General features: G+C 43.1%; 2 protein-coding genes across 5 annotated transcripts in view; one reads left to right on the top strand and one right to left on the bottom strand.

The window, feature by feature from the left end:
• Nucleotides 1–1,520: 1,520 nt before the first annotated feature.
• The window catches only part of LOC126535839 (beta-alanine-activating enzyme-like), a 37,466-nt gene continuing 16,073 nt past the window's right edge, over nt 1,521–22,913 (bottom strand). For 2 of the 4 annotated variants that reach the window (XM_050182675.3, XM_055073459.2), the window contains 7 exons: nt 21,709–21,806; nt 19,710–20,188; nt 15,073–15,221; nt 14,020–14,183; nt 7,500–7,625; nt 2,548–2,682; nt 1,521–1,908 (listed from right to left, as the gene is read on the bottom strand). In XM_050182675.3, the coding sequence (XP_050038632.1) occupies nt 1,525–1,908; nt 2,548–2,682; nt 7,500–7,625; nt 14,020–14,183; nt 15,073–15,221; nt 19,710–20,188; nt 21,709–21,806 (1,535 nt within the window). In that variant the 3' untranslated portion in view covers nt 1,521–1,524. Of the gene's footprint in view, nt 1,909–2,547; nt 2,683–7,499; nt 7,626–13,449; nt 13,662–14,019; nt 14,184–15,072; nt 15,222–19,709; nt 20,189–21,708; nt 21,807–22,913 lie in introns of those variants that run through there. The other 2 variants (XM_055073458.2, XM_055073460.2) reach the window with 2 other exon arrangements.
• Nucleotides 8,404–12,780, top strand: LOC126535832 (piggyBac transposable element-derived protein 4-like). The gene has a single exon (XM_050182667.2). The coding sequence runs from the start codon at nt 11,738–11,740 to the stop codon at nt 12,725–12,727; it is 990 nt and encodes a 329-aa protein (XP_050038624.1). The 5' UTR covers nt 8,404–11,737; the 3' UTR covers nt 12,728–12,780.

The raw sequence follows: 22,913 nt of genomic DNA, 5'->3' as shown, positions 1-22,913 counted from the left end.
ACTTCTAAATTAGCCGAATTTGCAATCGCAACACCTGCACACAAACAAAAACAACAAATACATCAGACTTCAGTGTGCCCTTATTATCTATGAATTTGTAAGCGCTGTTGAACATAAGGTGCTGCTATGGAGGACGTGTTCGGATAGGTCTCCTTCTACAGCTACGCAGTACTGAGTCCGCTTTGTCACATCTTCAATGGATTTCTTGATGACCGACACTCGAATTCTACGGCCGGCATCCGTTATCCTTGCCTTGAGTTAATCTGACGTGGGTCTTGATTATGTAGGCACCATCTTTCACATTACCTAAAAGAAACAACTCGAGTGGAGAGAGGTCAGGTGACCTAGCCGGCCAATTTACAGGCCCGGCCTTTCCAATCTATTGCGTGTGAAAACTTGCATCCAGCCAGTTTCGTGCTCGGCTGCTGCTGTGTGCGGGTGCCTTTTCCTGCTAATACGATAGAAGTGGAAGACATGACAGTGGGACTTCGCTGAGAAACTCATCCACCATTCCTTCAAGGATTTCGTCCACGTAACGTTGTCCAGTCAGTGTGTGATCGAAGAAGATGGGGCAGATTATAGCACCGGCGCAAATACCGAACCGCACATTGAGCGACCACTGGTACTGGTGCCGATTGCGCTTTACCCAGAGTGCATTGGAGTCACTCCAATAGTATGCATTATGCAAATTTACCTTGACGTTTCTGCGAAAATTGGCTTCATCTGTGCACATGATGTTGCTCAAAAAGTCCGGTGACACATCAGCTTTTGTGAGAACCCAATTCAAGAAATCTAGGCGATTCTACAGGTCCTTATCTTCCAAGCATTGGTGCTGGTTAAGGTGGTACAGGTGAACGGCTGTCATTTAGAATCCTCCAAACTGATGACATGTAAATTGGTACCTGGGTGGCCAAGTCCCACACGCTAGCATGAGGGCTTGAGGCCATAAATGGTAGAATATCTGTGCGTAGGCTAGAACTCAAAGATGGAATCCTTCGCCGCTGTTTCTTGAAGCTGCCGGTTTGTCTGAGGTTCTCATAATTACTGATGACAGTCAATGCATTTGGTCTACCGCCACACTTCCATGACTGATATATATTTGCGGCCTTCCTCTTGTTGCCATTTGCAGCTGCCAAGGCAAGGGTCACGTTTTCCTTCTGCTCATTTGAGAAAGACATGGCGACTGGGACGAAACAAAACGCACCTTTAAACATTTGGACTGACGTCTGAGCACTGAGGTGGACTGACGTACACCTCAGTGCTCCATTCAAAAGCGCCTGCAACATGCTGAACCAATACCTGCTGCACCACTTATGCATAATACTGGCACCGGCGGAACTTTTCCGGCACCAGTTTCATGAACGCCGGGGGTATTGAACATACCACATATGAAGACACTACCAACACACACTTGTTCTTAACATGCAGACTGAATTATAAGTGGAGAAACAAAGTAATACCCTAAAAGCACACCATGCTTTGCTTTTTATGCTACATTGACAGACACATATTGGAATCTCTCTGTCAGCTCAAATATTTACTTTCAAAATGAAGGCAGTACACATAATTGTCCCTGCAGCCAACAATAATGTCATCTTCAAGCACAACTGGCGATGAGAAGACTTCATTGTCGAAATGGTATGAGCTGAGCACTTCTCCACGGTGACTGTCAATTATACACAAGTTTCCTTGCGTGCTTGCACCAACATAAGTCTCCTCATTATTGAAACAAAATAATGTTGAATAGACAGGTGCATTGAGAAGGGTCTTCCAAAGCACACTCCCGTCTTTACTAGAAAGTTTGTAGACATGGTTATCATGGCACCCAACGATTAGAGATGGGCCTCCATCACCAGTGGACACTGAAAGTGTTGAGAATATTGGACCACCAGTTTCTGCCGTCCACAGCTGCATACAGACAAAAACAGTGTCGGTCAGAAACTTTACCAACATGCAAAATTACAACATTTTGTCATTCTTTTGAACTTCTATAACGCCTCTGCAAATGCATCTTTACTTTGGATTAAATTCACTGGCCTTAGGATTAAAATACGTGGCACGTAGAATAAATTATTTGGCGCTGGGATTAAACTGACTGGCACTTTGACTAAAATAGCTGGTGCTTGGAATAATTTCAGGGGGAGAACTGTAGTACTATTTTAGAGAGCACAGCAATTTGGAAAGATAAATTTAAGAATGAAAGGTAAGGTTAACGAGACAGGATATTGTGTTTGCACAAGCGGTTGCAATAATAACTACACATCTAATACAAAGAGAAAGAGAGGTAATTTGGGCACAAGTACAGATGAACAAATATCAGGGTATCCGAATAACCGGCTATCCGAATATCCGGTTACTGGTAACCGAATAACCAGCCGAATAACCGATCACTCCGGTTATCCGGTTTTGAAATTCGTATAACCGGTGAATCGAATAACCGGATAACTGTTTTTATGCAAAACCAGTTTGATGTTGCTGCACTAGTACCTATTAGGCTGCTGGAACAACAGCAAGTTTTTAAACGAACTAAGGTACATTACCGCTCACCTTGCAGCCATTCAAATGATCAAGGAAGAAAATTTTGCCGTCAACACAGCAAATTCCCACTCCACTGTCACAAACAGCAGGTGAAGAGAAGATAGGCTTGCCCAGTTTGCAAATCCATAGCAGAGCTCCGTGTTCCTGAAAATACATTACCCATGCACCAAACCAAACAAAGTGCCCTTCATAAGCATTGAGCTTTCACCAGTTAGGTAAGGCATGTTGTTCAAGTGTTCAAATGTTCAAGTGCAATAGAGACATCTGTTAAAGTTTACACTCATGTGTGTCCACTCATTTTATTTGTGTGTATTTTATTGCACTTTTTGTTTAGGCAAGCTGCTCACAAATAACAATATTAGGACTACTACTGCTACCACTATAACAAAGCTGGCCAACTTTTCGTTCATTGCAACCACTGTTTCTGTGTAACCATGCAGTAGTGTTCTAATTATCAAGCAGAATTATGATGGTTTTGGTATATACATTAATTATGTCATGATTTACATAACACATAATACAACAGCTAAGTTTCACTTAAAATGCTAGCAATGAAACTGCTTCCACCACTTGACACTAAATGCACACAACCAGGCCAGAAAAATCTGTGACACCTTTAATTCAACATTTAATTCTCTAAATGTTTCAACGTAACTGAACGGACACTCTATGAATATTTGTGTGAATAGGACCACCAATGACAACATTCAGTGTGCTCGCAGCGAAACAAGCCTAAGAGCACTAGCAGATAGAGGGAGGGCCTGCGGATTGCAGTTTTCAATGACCTCCCGACAAAATGCCAAATTTGTCACGTCTACTTTCCTTTACTTCAGTGACGTATGCAATGGAATCGTACCTCACAATGTCAGGGGCGAGTGCCTAATGAATACATTGCAAAAAAGTTGCTGTGCATGTGTGAGCAGCCCCTATACAGTTGGAAAGCTAGCAGAGGACTTCCCATCTGGCTGGGCATTCCGGGATGCTCAAGCAAGCTCCCGTGTCCACGTTTCTGAATGCTATGCCAGCGTACTGCATCGCATATGGATCTACAAATTATTGCGGCAAGAATAATGTTGTTTTTGTTTTTTAGTTGTTTCCATCCGAGTAGTGGTACCCGCTAAAGAGAGCGTCATGGGTGAATGCCGTAAAGTGGTTGAATGCGGACCGCTCAGTGTGGTAACCAAACGAGCACTCAGGGATTCGGATTCATAGTGAGCACTTTATAACAAGTATACATCATGAATTCTGGCCTGTAATGAATCCTTTGTATTAATATTTGCCTTTCTTCAATTTTAGGCCGGCCTTCAAACTTTTCTAGTCACTCTCACTATGTGCTAACTGTTTTCACATACACCTGAACTTCCGGTCAGGCTGCAGTGCAGCCGCACGGTCGTTGCATGGATAAAGAGGCGTGTAACAGCACCTTAATGATGGTGAAGTAGGATTTCGGTGTGGCATGCGTGCGACGGCATTGGCTAGTGGTTTCAGAGCGTTCTCTTGTGCTCGGTGTACGCTCCTAGCTCTGAGCTCGCAGGCTCGCTCTGCCGGCGTCTCGCGGGCGCAAACCATGTGCGTGTGTGCACGCCAGCTAACACACACATTTTTATTGCGAGAGCAAATGAAAATCAAGAACCGTATTTGCTAACGAATATTCTGAAAATCATGTCATACCATCTCGCACGTCACTACACATCCGATAGCACATAGATTGACTACTTGATGCGACGAGTTATATGACATAAATGCAATCTGTTGGAAAATTTGGTGTTAAGTCGGCGATTATTCTATGCTGCCACTCGAAGTGCGATATAAGTGAGCGATATGAAGCAAAAACTAGCTGATGCAATGTAGCCTGTTTTGACAGCCGACGATGCGACAGGTTGCTTTTGTTAGCGTCTACCCAAGCCACTCCAGTTCATCCCTGGGCTTCATTTTAGCTTTCTTTTATTACAGACATGTAGCAGTTTGCTCAGCACCAAATGTACATTGTAATGCGTATAGTTCAGCTTCTACAACACTGCAGGAAGCGAAAAGCAAAAGTGAATCTACAGACGTCAAATCCAATGGGGCAGGTGCAAGCTTCCCGAACAAGACCCACTTGTGGGTCACTGGCGCTCAGATTGAGCACAATGTTCTCCACATAATGCTCTTTTTTAAATGCCCAACTACGATGGGCCTGACGGACGGTGGCAGTTATTGAGTGGAGGGAGCTTCACGCCTTGTTGCTGGCGATTGAGCATCGCGATGTCACAAATGCATCCCATGTCCAAAAAAGAAAATGGAATGCAGTATTCCTCCATCATTTTCAAAATATACGACGTAAGACGACTAAACAAACAACACAAGCTTAATTTCAAGCAATCAAACTCGATGGCACAAGTAGCAACAAGGCAACAACTGGGAATGTTTTCCACACAAATACTCTCGCACTCAGCGCCCCGAACGATTCCTCACGCCTACGGCAGGGGGCACTCACTTTCCATTATCCTTTCCTTGCAACACTTGCAGGTTTTCTGGAACTGCCACGATTAGCACATCTGAATTACAAAAGATGACGATGCCATTAGATATTAGCTGCATGTACTAAACTGCACTCGAGGAACGCTGATTGTGATCATCACATTTGCCAGCAGTGAGTTCTTTGTTTCATAGAGCCAAAGACTGCTAAAAAATTGCTCAAAAGTTCAAGCTGTGCATGCCTTCTGTCCATATGTGACCAGGAAATCAAACCAAAGCTGAACTGGAATATTAGCCGGAACTGAACCCAAACCAATATTCCTAGAATGTGCCTCGACCTGATGCAAGCCTGAATCTAAAAAAAATAATAACAGTTACCGGTTTGACACAAAATGGTTCAAGCACATAGGGTGTTCAATAGCATATATAGGCGCTCAATAGATAAGCGATTTTTCGAAATATTTACTTCTTCAGTCGGTACACCCACAGGCAGATTATTACGACTCACAAGTTGTGTTGTGTGCTTGTGAGAAAAGGGATAAACCTAGGCAGGGGCGCTCACACTTCTGAACTCGGCCATACCAATTCAGTCCCACGGCGAAAACCGTCGACACCGCAGGGACTCTATAGAATGACTGTTTCTGTTGAAGCTCCCGATTCGACCATTATAGGCCAGCGTGCTAATACTGCTCGATAAAGAGAAAACGCACACGCCAGGATACACAAAGAGCATGAATGACTCTGTTCTTGAGAAGGGAAAAAAGGGAAACCAACGAGTTAATCAGTACGGCTTCTTGTAAGAATAACACTGTGGTCGCTAAAATGAATGCAGTCATCATCTCAGTGCGCAACAACGGCACTTAATGGCACAAGAAATTTGATTTTTTTTGTGTGTGCCATGGTTCAATGCATGTTTGTGGCTTCCAAGCAAATTACAGTGCTCTTTGATCTTTCAAATCTTTCCTGGGCACAATTGCGTGATTTGGACTTTTTTGTCTGCATTTAGTCAGTGCGAGACTCCGTGCCACATGCAGTTGCATAAGAAAGAGTGCCGCAGTACTTAGCACAAACTGTCCTAGTTCATCGTTCAGAAACATCAATGCCCTAACCTACTCAAATTATTTTAAAAGCAGTAAACTGAGCTAGATGTCAATAACTAGCTTCATACATTACTCCAGACTAGAAGTTCGGGGTTGTAATTTAAGTAATACAATGTGAATGTGGGTACTCTCTTTGACAAAGAAAAGCATAGAAAAGGTGTACAAAGAAAAGAAAAGGGATCGAGCACAGAACCGGGCGGCCACTGGCCGCTCTTCGCATTGTTGGCATCTCAACACCCGGATTTATACTGCATCCTCAAGGCCAATTCTTATAGTTGATTCAAATATCATAAGGAACAACAACAGTTCTTGCAGTCTACAGGCAAAGAGATTGATGAAAATGGAGACTTGTCTGACTGATTCTGGTTTAGCAGGACCACAGTTGCGCAGATGATCGAGTTCCTAAGCAAACACACGTATGATGTCACTTGTGCACAATAGTTACTAGCCATCAAGTGAGCATGTCTCATCTTAGGCATCCTATGAATTTGCTGTCTTGATCTAGACAAAGCAATTTATTATTTGACCTATCTCAACAAGTTTGGATTCCTTCAAAATGATGCCTGAGGCTGTAGTATTGCTTTTAGCTCTTTCAACGAGCACTACTCCCTACTAAATGCATCTAGGACGTGACCTTCCTCCTTTTCATTACTTTTATTGTCACTGTGCATCAAATGTGATTCTACTGTATCACATCTGGTGTACATGTATTAAATAATGTAGACATGCCTTTTGTTGCCAAACAGACTTCATAAAACTTTTCATTTCACTTTCTCTTCTAGAAATTGTGAGTACTCGATATTCAATTCAATATTTGATTCAATATTCAACGGTCATCTTTTTTTAATATTTGTATTCAATTCGATTAGAAGATTTCACTCTTCGAATGCTTCTATAAATTTCTAACACAGCCATGGGCCAGCGAGTCAATTTCTTTCACCTCCTGACAATACCTGCTCATGCGCCATATGGACAAGTCAATAGCACTGTGTAGTGTTTCACCATCATAGGACAAGATAAAGTTTTCTGTGCCGAACCGGTTTGCAAACCGGTTCAGTGTTGCAAAACACTTCACGAATTGTTATAAAGTTTTATTTCTCCAAACTGGAATGAAATTGGAGTGCATAGAACCCACATATAAACTGAAACTGAATTTTTTTTCAGTTCAACACTCTGTATGTGATGCCACTACGAAGTGACAAATAGTTGTTTGTCTTCCAATAACGATACCAGTTAAAATTGCTGATGGTAACAGCATAATGCTGTGGGCCTTTAGGCGCTTGAGTGATTGCTGTCACCTGAATAATCATAAAGCTATGCAACAATGACCTAAGCACATTAAAACTTGTACAGTGTGCAAGTAAAAATGCTGGGCATGGCAGATTATATTCATAGATAACTTACAGGAGACAAAGCTGCAACCAGTCCATCGAGAGTTGCTCCGTATATTTGGTATGGCTCATATGAAACAGATGGGGATGCAAAGATGCTTCCTTCTGAAAGGCGCTGCTTCCAAAGGAGGTTACCAGTCTAAAAGACAATGCATGATTAAAGACGTTTCATGAATACCATGCAACCTACGACATACTGTTAACTACTTAATGGAGCCCTGCAACAATTATTGAACATAATAAGTAAACTTGATGAGTTGCTAGATCATGCTGACATTAAAATATGAGCAAAAGGTCCTTGTACGCATTACACAGACGCTACATTTTGCTCAAAAGTAAAAGTGTTCGAAAACAGAAATATTCCAATTGAACACTGTATTCGAGAAAAATGACATTAATTTAATTTCTAATCTTTAGTCAAAGTGAAGTATAAAAGTTATGTAGAGTCTGTTTAGTAAACAAAATCTGATTTCATTATTTGATACACGTAATGCTATTCATAACTGGGTGTCCTGCCAAGTAGTCAGATTGTAAGCGAGAAACAACTGGAAGGCGATCGCACCTGGCACACCATGATAATGACAGTAATAAAACAATATAACAGCAGGTCACCAGACACATGTAGTGTGTCGTGTTTGTTTGAGGATCCAAGTGAAATAGTATAGCACTGCACATCATCACAAAGGGATGCAAACAAGGTGAAATTGGCCACACAATAAATTGCTGTGCTTAACACCAGACAGCATACTTGTAAGCTGCATAAGGGCAAAGCATCCTATCGAATAAGTGGAAATTATTCAGCAGAAGTTATCTGCTCCATGTGCTTGCTTGGAAACTGGTGCCTCTTCGCAACAACCTTGTCTCTCCTGCCGCAGGATCATCCGTAACAGTCATTACTTGCATTGTTCTTCCTACGACTCGAAAATAGTTCATTTTTATACTTGAACAGAAAAGTATATTCAACAACATCAAATAGCGAATTCTCGAATTGAATATGAATCGATTAGCAAACTCTATTCAATTTGCACATGAAATTTCAAGTATATTCGCAGACCTCTACTCATGAGACTGCTCTTTTCTTCAACTTTCTGAAATACCAGCAGCTTTTCGTCCACATTTCTATGCACTAATGAACATGATGGCCATTGGCTGAATTTTGTAACATATCAATGACTAAACAGTGCCTGTGAGAGAAGCAAAAAAAGTTTTATCTATGATAAGGCAGTGGCCCCATCTGGTGCCAGAGAATGATGGCACTATGTTGACACCATAGCCTATGAGATTGGGTGGCACCATCACCTGAAGTCACACTTCAGTGTTCATGCAGATTGGGGGATAGAATGTGGCAGGCAAAATTTCCTATTGGCATAGTGGCACAGCTTCGAATGCTGCTTCAGATGATAAAAATGAGAGGAAGGCAACGAGTACATGGCAATCATTTAATCGCTGATAGCTATACTAGTAGGAGGCATATTGTTTAAGAAGACTAAGGAGATTTTGCGTATAATTCCAAACAATCGTAATGACACTGCTCAACTTTGTGGGAATGCTAGAATTCCTTGACCCCTGATTCGTGACCCGTTTCCCTACATTATACAGATGTGACAGTGGAAGTCGGAGTTAATGTTGCGCAACTGTGATGGGAGATGGTGTGACTGTGCTGACGCGAGCACCACCTGACAGTGTGGATAACATGGGTGTGCGAGGAACTTGATTCCAACCATTTGGCTATGGGATGTTGGCACGTACGGACCAGCCACGCACTTGTTGGTGCTCTTTTGCAGGATAGTTCCATGGAAGGTTCCTCTTTTGGCTTTGGAGTGCAGCGTCAACGTGAGCGAACACAATCGTTCAGACGTCCTTCCATTCCAAGGCTGTACCCGCGAATAACTTAGGTGGCAGTGTCACACATGGGTGAACATTCACTTGGTAACCTTGCATTGCGAGCCAAATTTATTCTATTCCTCAGTGTGTGTCATTGAGGAACTATTCCTTGTATGTATTTCGTCTAGCTGGCATTGTTATACAAGGAGTAATAAATACCATTTTTATGTGTTTGCACCACTCTGTGCTGTGCTCTTTGTTAGAGCACTTCAGACACAAAGAGGCAAGATGTGCACCTGATGTGTACTTCCCATCCTGTATGCTTGCGCTGCACATTGAAATTTATGATAAATCAACTCCTCAAAGGGCCCTTCACCAGGTTTAGCCATCTTAGACTGACAAGCACAGTGCATACAATGTGCGATAATGATCATGCCTGCAAAGTATTACGCTGCTACGCACCACAAAAATACCTGAAATTCCGAAATAAATGTTGTACGCCCTTCTACTCGTGGGTGCCACGCTCCCAGCTGGAGATTTGCACAATCGCACAAGTGTCTATGTAAATGGCAGTGCTGTGACGCCACTCACAGTGACGCGTGATTTCGAGAATTATTCAAAGCAACATCAGTTATTTGCTTGATCTGTTGCTTCAACAGATGATTTAAAAGATTAGAGAAATAAAATTTACAAACCGAATGTCTGCGAGTCTTTGTTTTACTCCATGCTGTAGCAACAGGTACGTACTTCGTTTCGTCTGCTTGTTCCCACTTCGTGCAGTTGCATGCACAGAAAACGAAAACATTTCCGATTTCCTACTGGGTTCCAGTGCATAATCGTGTTCTTTGATCCGTTTTCCTCTGCCTCAGTGCTTGCGTAGCACTGACTTATACCACTAGTCACGTGTTCTCGTGCACAGTGTGCAAAATCGTGTGCTGCACAAAACAACACAAACACAACAGCTTGCGTGCAAGACTCTCAGCAGAAGTGCACCACATAGCAAAAACGTGTGGCAAAAAAGTTATGCAGATCCCATGCACTGTGGGCATCAATGTAAGCGAAGCTTTCTCTGCTGTTTGCTTTTATTGACAATAATTAGTGGTGATGCTGACGGCAAATGTCCAATTTTTTCAATGTTTTGTCAACACGAGAGTGTGGAGTCGACGTTAAACGTTACCTTGCGTGTACCACTGTTGTTTGTCTGCATAGTAAACAAAACACAAAGGGAGAGGTGTTTGCTTGAGGTGTTGTGCACCATATTTCATAACCTCTGAGAGGGTTGAGCATTGTCATTGCCTCCCATGGCACATTGAATTGTGGCAGGAGCATTAAACCTGAATTGGATTATAGGGCTGTATGTGCCAAAACCACAATCGGATTATGAGGCAGGCTATAGTGGCACACTCTGTATTAATTTTGGCACCATGTTGTTCTTTAACCCATACGCATCAAAAGACGGCGATTCGCCGTCCGGTGGAGAAAGGGCCGAAGTAGCAAAAGACGGCGAAACGCCGTCCGACTGAAAACCGCTAGTTAGCGCAATAAATAAGAGATGGCGCCACATGAAAGTGTTTTCTGGTTTTTGTTTACTACTTTTTACACCAGGTAGAGATAGTTGTCTGCAAGATTCTAAAATATTTACAAGGAGAAAAGCATTTTCCAAGCCCGCGTTTCTGAATCGAACATGGCGACGCGGCGAGGCAAGCCTCTCACGCTGGCAGAGATTGAATCGGTTTTATTTGCGAGTGATGATGACGACAGCGACGACACTGTAGTTGTAGATGACCTGCAAAGCAGCGATTCTGAAAGTGACTCGTCCGACGAGGATGTAGGCTCTGACGCCGAGTCAAACTCATCAGATGTGGATTGCGCACCGCCTGCAAAAGCACCGAAGTTAGAAGACTGGAAGTGGAATCCAACTGACAGCGACAAGAAAGTGGAAAAGTGTTTGTTCAGTGGGAATTCAGGAATGAAGAGAACTGTTCAGTTAGCCCTCTCTGCAAATCCGACAGCTTTGACGTCGTTCAACTGCTTGATCGGCGAAGACTTCTGGCAGATGATCGCTGATGAATCGAACGCATTTGCTGTTCTGAAACAGGCTTCAGCGCCCGATCGGTCTTGGTTTCCCACAACACCAGGTGAGATGAAGGTTTTCTTCGCCGTATGTGTGCTTATGGGCCAAGTCAAGAAAAACACGATTCAGTCATATTGGGCACACAGATCGGTAATTAGCACACCGTTCTTCCCATCCCTGATGCCAAGGCAGCGTTATCAAGCCCTTTGTAAATACCTGCATTTCTCGGACAGTAGCGGCCAAGCACAAGGGGATAGGCTGTGGAAGCTGCGCTCAGTGTTAGCGAGTATGTCTTGGAAGCTTTCTCCAGTTCCTACTATCCAGAAGAGCAGTTGGCAGTGGATGAGAGTCTCATGAAGTTTCGAGGCAGACTCTGCTTTGTGCAGTTCAACCCGTCTAAGAGAGCACGCTTCGGCATAAAATTTTACAAGATCTGCGAATCTACCAGTGGATACTGCCTCAAATTTGCGATATACACCGGAAAGAGCGACAAGTCGCCTGCGACGGCTGGAATGTTGTGCAGCGAGGCCGTTGTTATTGAACTTGCAAGCGAGTACCTACCAAATGGCCATACCATTTTTGTGGACAATTGGTATAGTTCTCCGTCCCTGTTTCTACGTGTCAAAGGTTCAGGATCCAATGCTGTTGGTACAGCGAGATTGCACCGAAAAAACATGCCGAAAGATTTCAAGAAATTGAACTTGCAACGGGGTGAGTGCTCTACTGTGTTTTCCCATGGCATCATGGCTTCAAAATGGCAGGACAAAAAACCAGTGACAATGCTTTCCACTGTCCACGCTGCTGCAGACTTCACTGACTCGTGCAAAAAAATAAGAGATGGTCAACCGATCCGGAAACCTCGTGTTGTGCTTGACTATAATACAGGCATGGGAGGCGTTGACCGTCATGATCAGCAGCTGGCGTCCTTTCCTATAATGCGCAGATACGCCAAAGGATACAGAAAAAATTTTTTTTATGTTATGGATTTAGCTGTTTATAACAGCTATATCTTGTTCCAAAAAGCAACCGGGAAAAAAATGTCCTACACGGATTGGAAGGTGGACCTTGACGAACAGATCGTCGAAGAGACTGTTTTGCCAGGATATCAATGCAGAGGGAAACCAGCTGTGGCTCCATCACCGATGCGGCTAGAAGCTTCTGAATGGGCGCATTTTCCTCGCCAGATACTCCCCAATGCTGTGAAAGAAAATCCGTCTCGAAGATGTGTGGTCTGCAAAGCACAGGGGAAGAGAAGTGAAAGCCGTTGGGAGTGTGAAAAATGTAACGTCGCACTTCACATGCCAGAGTGTTTTAAGATGTATCATACGCGAAAGAATTTCTAATTCCGAAAATGTGTGCGTGCTTTGAGAGCAAAATAAAACCATTTTTTTTACGCCATGACTTTTCTAGCGCAAGTTATCGCGGTTTGTTTGCAGCGACATCGGTCGCGCCGCGCACTCAGAAAATGTCGCGGATGTCAGCGCGCGGAACGCGGATGAAGCGGCGGAAGCGAATGGGTTAACATGTCCCTAAATAAATGTGCACGAGCATTTTTTATTTCGCCCCCATTGAAATACGGCTGCCTCGGTCAAATCCACAACCTCGAGCAATGCCATAGCCACAAAGCTATCACGGCGGGCACAGAAGCATTGATTTGAGATGTGCGACCGCTTCCGCTGTGTCACCTAGACCCTGCAATTCGCTTTAATTAATGCAGCTCTGCTTCTGCACACCCTGCATAAGTTGTCCGCTAGACATATTTGCATCGTTTTGTTTTTCAGAAATAGCAGAAACCCACCGTACCGTACCTTGAACTTAAGTTTGTCCAGCGTTTCCTTGCCTTCTCACGTGACCTTTCCTTAAACCCCCCCCCCCCCCCTTGTATTTGTATGGTAACTGGGAGAGAAGAGTGGCAAGGCTGTTATTCACTCATTTCGCGACATGTGTTGGTTCTACCCATTCTCTGCCTTCTCTCCCACCTCCTCTCTTCCATTCTATTTAGCTTCCCTCTGGACTTGCATGTTGGTAGAAAGGTAAGTGCTTGCGGGGGGTCACGGATAATTACAGCTGTCAAGAGGCTAATGTGGCGATGAGCCGGGAGCTCCAGAGGGCGTTGTGCACATTCGACGCAGTGTGGTCCAAATGAGTTCCTCGCGTCTCTTTTCTTCTCTGCCACTCTCCTTCCATGTATATACACGCTCTGAACCACCCCGACTCGGTGAGCTGCCGCCTCCGCCAACTGTTGCAGCAGCAGCAGCAGCAGCAGCAGTGGGAAAGCTGAAGGAAAAGGCAAAGCAAGCTTCGTTTTAAAAGAAGGCGGGACTGTCACATATGCGCCACATGATCCTCTGGCTCCGGTATGGGAGAACGCAGAAAAGGAATTTCACTTGCAGAGGCTAGAAGGGGACAAGTAGAGAGAGTGCCAATGTTGGCAGTGAAGCTTGCCTCCTGAAATCATGGTGTTGCGACACTTCAAAAATATTTCTATCTCTGCTATTAATGAGCCAATTAGAAAGATTCTCGTGGTAGAACACTCCCTACAGGGCACATAACAACTGCCAGTGCATAACCAACATTTGTGGCCTTGTGAGGGGCCCTTTAAATATAGTGCAATTGAAGAAAATGGCTTACTCACATTCTGACTGATGCAGTAAAGACATTTATCATGAGACCCACAAAGGAATGAGCAGTTGATCCTGTTTGTGGTGGGTGAGCTTTTGACTTCTGCACCAGTGCTCAACGCCCACTTAACACTACCATCCACAACATCAGCACAGTAAATGCGGTGATCATAGCAACCTAAAGGACAAACAGAGCACGAAGAAATGAATCTCATGTACTGCATCTGCATCTGTCTCTGCAAAATCTGTTTCCGAAACAGCTTTTTGACAATGATGATATTAACTTCTACAAAACTATTCGTAACTGGAATTACTAATGGTTGGCTACAATGAGAAGGCATTTCCCAAAAGTAAACAATAAATAAATAGATTAGTGTAAATGGTTTAGAGTTCTGTAGATGAAGAATCATGTTAAATTCATAGCATTATCTACAATACCGTGCATGCTACACAATCTCGTTCCCTTCGAGTTTTTCTTAATAGGAGCCTACTGTGTGTTCAGTGCACAATAAAGGCAAAAGAAAGTAGGCAAACATGCATGTAGAAGTGTAAACTTACTAGGATTACTCAACTAAGCCAGACTTCTTTTCTGTAAATTAGAGCCTGGGGATTGCAGATCAATAACTCCAATTCAATCACCCCCCCCCCCCTGGTCTCCTCTCCCATCTTCTCTCAATATAAAATTATGGTAGTACTGTCATAGTTGGCATCAGTTAGCAGCGCAATCATCATGTTGTCATGGCAGAAGAAAAAAAGAAGCCACAGAAGCACTTAGAGATTGCAAACTGAACCATTGCAGCAGCTTCACCCTGCATTTCCCAGGCACACCAACTTCACTGCATTTCCCAAGGTTGCCATTTGAAAAGTGCAAACATTGAGCTGTCAAGATCATTTTCTGTTTTCAACATCACCTGGCCAACTATTCCTGATTTGGGTAACACTTCACAATTTTCCTTAAAGTGCTCAGTATAAAGGCAGTATGAACAACTCGCATAAAGCCAGTCAATCCTCACAAATGTATGCACTCAGTGTTATCTGAGCAAGGTAAGAAAATCCCAGATACATACCGAATGCAACATATTTGCCACAGGTGGAAAGGGTGGCTGAAGACTCTATCCTGTCAGCAACTGACATCTCCCAGAAGCAATCCCCGGACTTCTCATTCAAGGCACAAAAGCGGCCTGCATGTGACCCTATGAACACAACCGTGTCACCCCTGAAACAGATTAAAATAAGTAAGTTTTTACTTTGAATGCCAGCCATTACATATTACAAGTGGAAAAAATATATCTCAAATTCTGTGCAAACATTGACTAAAGCTGCCAGGCTATAAAAGGAGCAGCAAGAAAGGTAGCACTGGAATTCAGCAGAAAAACCTGCTATCTAGCTCTGAGTAACACTTTTATTTTTTTATAATGTCTCCTAGTAATTCTCATTTTCTTTCCACCAAGCACATTTGATTTCAGCAAAACTTCAAAACTCTTTTAAGAAAGACTGCAGAAATAACAATATAGAAGAAAAGTTCATTGCACAAATCTATTCACATTTATAAAATTGTAGAGGTATGCAAACAGTAATTTTTGAAACTGAATCAAAGTGAATCAAACATTGAATATTTCTTTTATAGTTTTTAATAATGAACAGCCTTGTTTTATCACGCATATAAAGCAATGGTTGTATCCTTATGTCCACCACATTAGCAAGTTTCTGCCATTAAGCTGGACATCACCCGCCATGGTTGTTTAGTGGCTATGGTGTTGGGCTGCTAAGCATGAGGTTTCGGGATCAAATCTTGGCCATGACGGCCGCATTTCGATGGGGGCAAATTACGAAAACACCTGTGTACTTAAATTTAGGTGCACGTTAAAGAAACCCAGGTGGTCCAAATTATTCCGGAGTTCCTCACTACAGTGTGCCTCAATCGGATTGTGGTTTTGGCCCGTAAAATCCCATAATTTTTTTCTTAAACTGCACATCATGAAGCACAAATAGAGCATTAGAAATAAATAAACAGACCACTTACAAGTTCATAACTCTTCAGAAAATGCTGCACAACCACTGTAAATTACCACGGAAGTGCCCAGGTTCGCACATCATCATCATCATCATCATCAGCCTGGTTACGCCCACTGCAGGGCAAAGGCCTCTCCCATACTTCTCCAACTACCCCGGTCATGTACTAATTGTGGCCATGTTGTCACTGCAAACTTCTTAATCTCATCCGCCCACTTCACTTTCTACAGCCCCCTGCTACGCTTCCCTTCTCTTGGAATCCAGTTTGTTACCATTAATGACCATCGGTTACCTTCCCTCCTCATTACATGTCCTGCCCATGCCCATTTCCTTTTCTTGATTTCAACTAAAATGTCATTAACTCGTGTTTGTTCCCTCACCCAATCTGCTCTTTTCTTATCCCTTAATGTTACACCCATCATTCTTCTTTCCATAGCTCGTCACGTCGTCCTCAATTCAAGTAGAACCCTTTTCGTAAGCCTCCAGGTTTCTGCCCCGTATGTGAGTACTGGTAAGAGACAGCTGTTATACACTTTTCTCTTGAGGGATAATGGCAACCTGCTGTTCATGATCTGAGAATGCTTGCCAAACGCAAACCATTCTTATTCTTCTGATTATTTAAGTCTCATGATCCGGATCCGCAGTTACTACCTGCCCTTCCTGCACTACCTGTCGCACAAGTGCCTAGTATTAACATTTCCAAAACTTCAGAATTCTGAAGATTATAGGTTAAGCGCCCACCCCTTCCAAACTTCCAAGCATCAGCCAAAATATTCAACCCACTGCAGTCGCTACGAGACCGCTAGGGGCGATTACGGGGATATTCGCTTCCTTGCAGTGGACAGGGAAAGACCGATGGGGGTGAAGATAATGACAAAGGGAGAGAAGACTCCTAAAGAGAACCTCCGGAAGCCTTCGCGCCAAGGCGTGCTGAACTCTGTTTTGACGGCTTGGGCTGCTGTGTCTGAAGAGATGGTCACGCAATCGTTCAAGTGGTGTGAGATCAGCATCACGTTGGACAGCAGTGAGGACAGGCACTTGCATTGCACGAGTGTCAGCGACGAATGGATTGACCTCCTATTCTGCACAGACTCGGAGGAGTCATTCACTGGGTTCAGTGACGATGAGTAGGTGCTGGTGTACCCTATCATTTACCACTTGAAAATGAGCATGCTTTCTTCGATTCCGTAGCCACCGTAGCCTTGCCTCGAAGTTTTTCGTTGGCCGCCATCTTGGTTTTTACTGCTTCGACCAGACAAGCGCCCATATCTAGACCTAGAAAGTGGGGTGGGCGCTACTGCGGTACTTTACGGTAGTTGCACAACACCGTTCGTATTTCATGAGCTTTCTTTCAGGCTTGGAAAAATGTTTTATCTAGCACATGTTGTGGAAGAGAAAGCTGGATGGTATTTATTTCAGGATGGTCTACAATTTCCTGATAGACACTTTTGCTTTGAATATTCCCTATTTGAGAAATTGATTAATTAACAATAACTAATTATGTAATTAGACAAAATACAACAAATAGTATGACTTGCTTCAAGCGACGGTAAACATTACGTTGGTTCTGTCCAGCTTTGTGGCACTTGCATATGTTTAAAATTTGGCACAAGTTACAAGAGACACTCAGTATGGTTCCAATAAATGTCCATTTCCTAATGCCATGGGTGAACAATTTTTAGTGCGAATGATTGCAGTTTCACAAAAAAGGACTGGTACCCTGAGTGAAGCAGTGTTCTCTGCCACTTGGTGTGCACTATTTGATTTAAGGACCGAATCAAATAGGACAATCTTTCATTCATTATTCAAAATTTTCAGATATTTGCACTGCCTACGAAGTGGGTACTTACTGTTGCACCATCACAAGAGCGTACAAAATTACTTCACATACAAAATTACAATATTACTTTAGTGCCATCCAACAGGCCAAATAGTAAAACACAGAAATTTGAGAACAAGTGCTCTACACACAAGCAAAGAGAGAGAGGGAGAGTAAAGAGGAGGGCTATTATTTACAAATTGTGCATTCAATGACAGTAGCCATTAAAAAGGAGCGCTCACTAGAATAATCACAACGGATGGATGGAGAGGGCATGGGCAGCAGCTCCCAGTGCACCAAATTCAGTACTACAACTTCTCCATATTAAATATGTTTCACAGAGCACACATGTGAGTCTGTCATCTCCATCACATCGTGTGTTGGGGATGTCTTCTTGTGTTAACTGCTTTTCAGTTGACAGGCCAATTATAAAAACTTTATGTTGTTGATTTTCGTTAATTCGACCGCGAAGGGACCAACGAAAGTGGTCGAACTATCAGGCGGGTCGAATTAAACAAAAGACAAAAAGAAAAAAACGCCGAAACACGCCGTTAATGCACTTGGCAGTATCTGCCTTAAAGTTAGCTTCGCCACAGTACATCCTTGCACGATGAAGCATACCAGGTGGGAACAGGTGCCATTGTTACAAGACATATCATGCGTTGCTTAATATACATGCGCACATAAACCGTCTCCAGTCACAGTACGAGCACTGGAATGCCTAATAAGCTTAATGGCAGGCCTCCAGAGTTCTAAATATACTCTTTTGTTGGCCCCAAACATCTCTTAGACTTTCAGAATTTTTCGTCTTACCGTCATCCTTTGCACTAGCTTTCCCAAGACACCTAAGGTTCGTTCAATTCAGTGACTCGAATAGACCTCTAGTTTTCTTCGCTTGTCGCTGCACGGTGCGTGCGCATCATCAAGGAACGCGTACTAGGCCCCTTCAACGGTGTCATAAACGAGACACGTATGGTGGGCTAAACGAGGGCTCAAATAGATATAGAAACGTCAGAAACAGCTACGAATTGCTGCCAGCACGGTTATTCAGCGTCGCGGTGCTCGTACTGTGACCGGGGTGCTCGTACTGTGAACGTTCGGCCACGGTGGCCCCTTTCCAGTCTTAGTAAGCTTCACCGCATAACACGCATGTACTGCGGCGAAGCTGACAAGTCAAATTCGCATTATTCGGCGGTGGCCTATCTTGAAATCAAAATAACGGGAGTTGAAGCCCATAGGGCGCCTGCCCATATCAGCGCCTGCCGGAACCTTCGGTCGGAAACGGGTTAAGCGAAAAATCTAATTAACCGGTGTCGAATTAACGGAAGTCTACTGTACTACTGCTGACAATTAAGTTGGGTTAAAACATGTTCACACACAGCACATTAGCTAATACTCCATTTCAACTCTGTTTCAAGTAACCCTGCATTGGACTGAGAACTACAGCTGGAGCATGTCAGTCAGGGTCATGCTAAAATGAATTCACACATCCCGCCATGTCAGAACATTGTCTGCACAGTAACAAGTGCCAGAGTACACCTCATAGTTTTCATACCAGTACCATTACACTTCACAATATTTTTTTAGTATTCAATATATCACTAATAAGATTCTCAAAGAAAGAGAGAAAAGGCATGCAAAAGCTCAATACTCTGCAGTTACAATGAAGCAATATAATTGAGAAGACTTATAGCAGTGCTGATTGAAAAGTTCACAGAAGTTAATTCTACTTCAATCACTTTCCTACTTTAACAATTTATTCCAAACAACACATGGCTGCACAAAGTGCAGTAGCGTTTTTCACTAAAGCTGCTTAGGTGATTCCAGTACTCTTATGTCATTATAGTTAACTGCAACAAAGCAGAGGCATACCTTTCATAGCTGACAACAAGAGGAGATGCATCAATGCATTTCTCCAGGCTGTATTTCCACCTTTCAGAGACAGTTAGCCTCCCACGATTGGGGCCAGCTATCCTCTTCGGTTGATGACAGCTCTCAGCACAGCAACAATGTTGCCAAGTCTCAAATCTTGTTATGCACGTAAAACAAGACGAACGCTTCACACGTGTTGGTTCAGACAAAGTGTTCCATGTAGGTACGTGTAGTTGTCTTGCTCGTTTTGCAGGAACAGGGCAAGCTGATTGCTCACGGCTTTGTGTCATGGTGGCCAAATATCCCTCAACATTTGAAAACTTCTCATGCAGAATCTTGTCCACAAGAAGTGGCAGAGGGCTGCCCAAAGCAAACTCCAGTTCCTGTGAAATGCTCACAGCACCCAGTGAGTTCCCACCAGCAGCAACGAACTCTGAATCTGCAGAAACAACTGTGCCACCATTTCTTATTGTTAAGGCCTGAAAAGAAAAAAGGGAGAGGGAAGGGAACAATGTTTAAAAAAAATTTCGCAATAAATTTTTTTTGGTTTCTCATGTGAAATTTGATAATGAGCAATAGAAGCCACATTGCATGCATCAGACACACTGTGTTGTCAAACAATAAATCATGTGCTTCAGCGCAAGTCGCAATAAATATGATTGTGCAGGCACACAGTGCCATTCATATTTAACGACTGCTACAAGGGAGCTTCTAAGTGGATGGCCTCATACTGCGGCCGCAGTACATTTTAAACCGTGTCAATCATGAAATTAAGGTTGGAATGTATTTGCGTTACATGAAGCCCTTTTTTCAGTCTTTCCTCCCCCGTACTTCCCAGGAATGGAACCACCTTCCCAAAAGTGTTATCGAGCCTTCACTGATAACAAACTTTTTCATTACATATTAACTAACATTGTATAACCAGGAGTATCTTTATGCTATTACCACTACTCACTGTGCTAGTTCTTTAATTGCTATGCTCTGTAAACACTCCCCTCTTTAGTGCCATATGGCTCCGAGTGTATTTCAAGTAAACAAAATTAATTGTCAGTCTGCTGAAGCCTCACTTTGCAGTTGAAACATCAAGGTGAAGCCCTTGCACCAATAAACACCACACACCATCAACATCAGAGAAAAGACACTAAACCAACAACAATATGACCCTGAGGCTGGCACCCAACAGACTGACCAATTGATTGACTGTCTGATTCAGTGGTTTGATTGGCTAAATGGCTGTATGATTGACTACATTTTACATCGCAATGGAACACAAAGACTATCAGAGACACCGTAGTTGACAGCTTTTGATTACTCCTGACCACCCGTGTTTTTTCAAACTAAAACTGATGTTTGGTACACGATACTTTTTAATGCGAAAGCATTATATAACCCATTACATCGAGGGATGGTGGCGTGACGTCATGAGTCTATAAAATGAGCGTATGAAATAAAAAGCATTAATGTCCAACTGGACACCGCTGAGTTATGGTCCTTCAAGTTATGAACTCCTCATGGGCAAGCGAGCGCATATTGATTTCGCCTTATCGAGACGCAGTTAAAACACAGGCGAGAGTTTGTGCAGACAAGGAATGTATGAAAAAAAACATTTCACCAAAGGGACTATAACGCTTTCGCATTCCCGCACGTAAGCATTCTTAAGTGTCCCTGGCGAATTTTATATTCCACCTCTATTCGAATGTGGCCACGGTAGCCGGGAATTAAACTTGTGACCTCATATTCAGCAGCAGAATGCCACTGCTACCAAGCACTTAGAGCAAGAAAACACATTCAGTCACACTGATAATGTCGTATATGAGAGTTAATTGGTTGCTATTACAAGCTGCGAATATGCCACCAAAGCCTTTGTTATATGCTCACTAATAGAGGGCACTATGTGGACACAAATAGTCCTTGAAGCAGCAATAATGCATTGCAATAGAGGGAAGGGGAGGCATAGGATGGCTGTCACCAAGTATATATATTTTGTCAGAAAACCTACATTCCAAAGTCTGGCCAATACCATACAAAGATCAGGAAAGGAACTTTGCAGTCTTCGCTTCTTCTGATGAGCCACAAGGGCTTCAACGTCTATTTTTCCTGTGAAATAAACAAAATAGCACCCCCAGCATGAGACTGCACACCCTAAACAGGAATGAGGAACTGTGACGGAAATAAAAAGAAGTGCACTGAAGGATAAAAAAAGAAGTAAGGAGATGTGCACGTAAGCTTCACTGCTAGCCATGGCTGATGCATTTCTGAAGTGATAGACAGCAAGCACATTAAAGTATGTACTGAGGTTCAAAGAGGCTAGCCAAAGCTAAAATTCCCACAAGGAATTAAGGGGAGCTGCAAATGGCCTCACTTGCAATAGAGTAGAAACGGACGACTTTGACAAGGTGTATCAATATGCAGGCAAACCCCGAGCAGGAAGGGGGAAACATAAATGTGTGTTCGACAGCCTGCACATTGCTATGCTGCAGCATGGGAAACGGCAGATAAAAACAGAGTGAAAATGCAAATACAACACTACCACGCAACAAGGAGGGCAAATGAAACCTGTCGCACATGCCTTTTCTACACTTGGGTATTTGAAGAGCAAATAGAGCAATGCTAAGCTGGCTTTCTTTTAGCGAAAATAAAGGAAGTTTGCTGCACACTATTAATTTGTTATCTTATTGTATGGAACATGCATAAGCAACATTTACAGTTGCAGCCAAAAGCTGGGCCACCCTCCCCCCCTTATGGCTTCTCCACCTCAGGGTTCCACTATCACCTGTACCAGTCCACAAGAGATTTGTGGCAAAGCAGTCCCTAAGAATTATTGCATAGAGTGAAATGCTTACGGCTGCCAGGTAACTCATCACAAATTAACATTAGTATTTGACTGTAAAGCAGCCAAAATGCAATAATACGACAAAAAATTGAGTAACAACTTTTATCATGTTGTAATACTAATCAGTGGTTACGGTAAGTATTAGTGCCAATAAGTTATTAAAAAGGTCAATACAGCACCAAGTCAAGGGTGCCTTGAATTTCCTTGAACCAACAAAACAACAAAGTGAGCAGAAACTGAAATAACACCAACACCGAAATGCTAATGCCTGAAAATATATTGCAGCCCAGGGGCATTTCCACCCTTGCTTTCACTAAAAAGGCGAACACCGGAATCAAAACAACTGTTTTTGCAGTAACGCATGGAGCCTA

This window comes from Dermacentor andersoni, chromosome 4, assembly GCF_023375885.2.
Source record: "Dermacentor andersoni chromosome 4, qqDerAnde1_hic_scaffold, whole genome shotgun sequence".
NCBI classification, from domain to species: Eukaryota; Metazoa; Arthropoda; class Arachnida; order Ixodida; family Ixodidae; genus Dermacentor; species Dermacentor andersoni.
The sequence above is the reverse complement of the archived record's forward strand: the minus strand, read 5'-3'. Positions and strand labels throughout refer to the sequence as shown.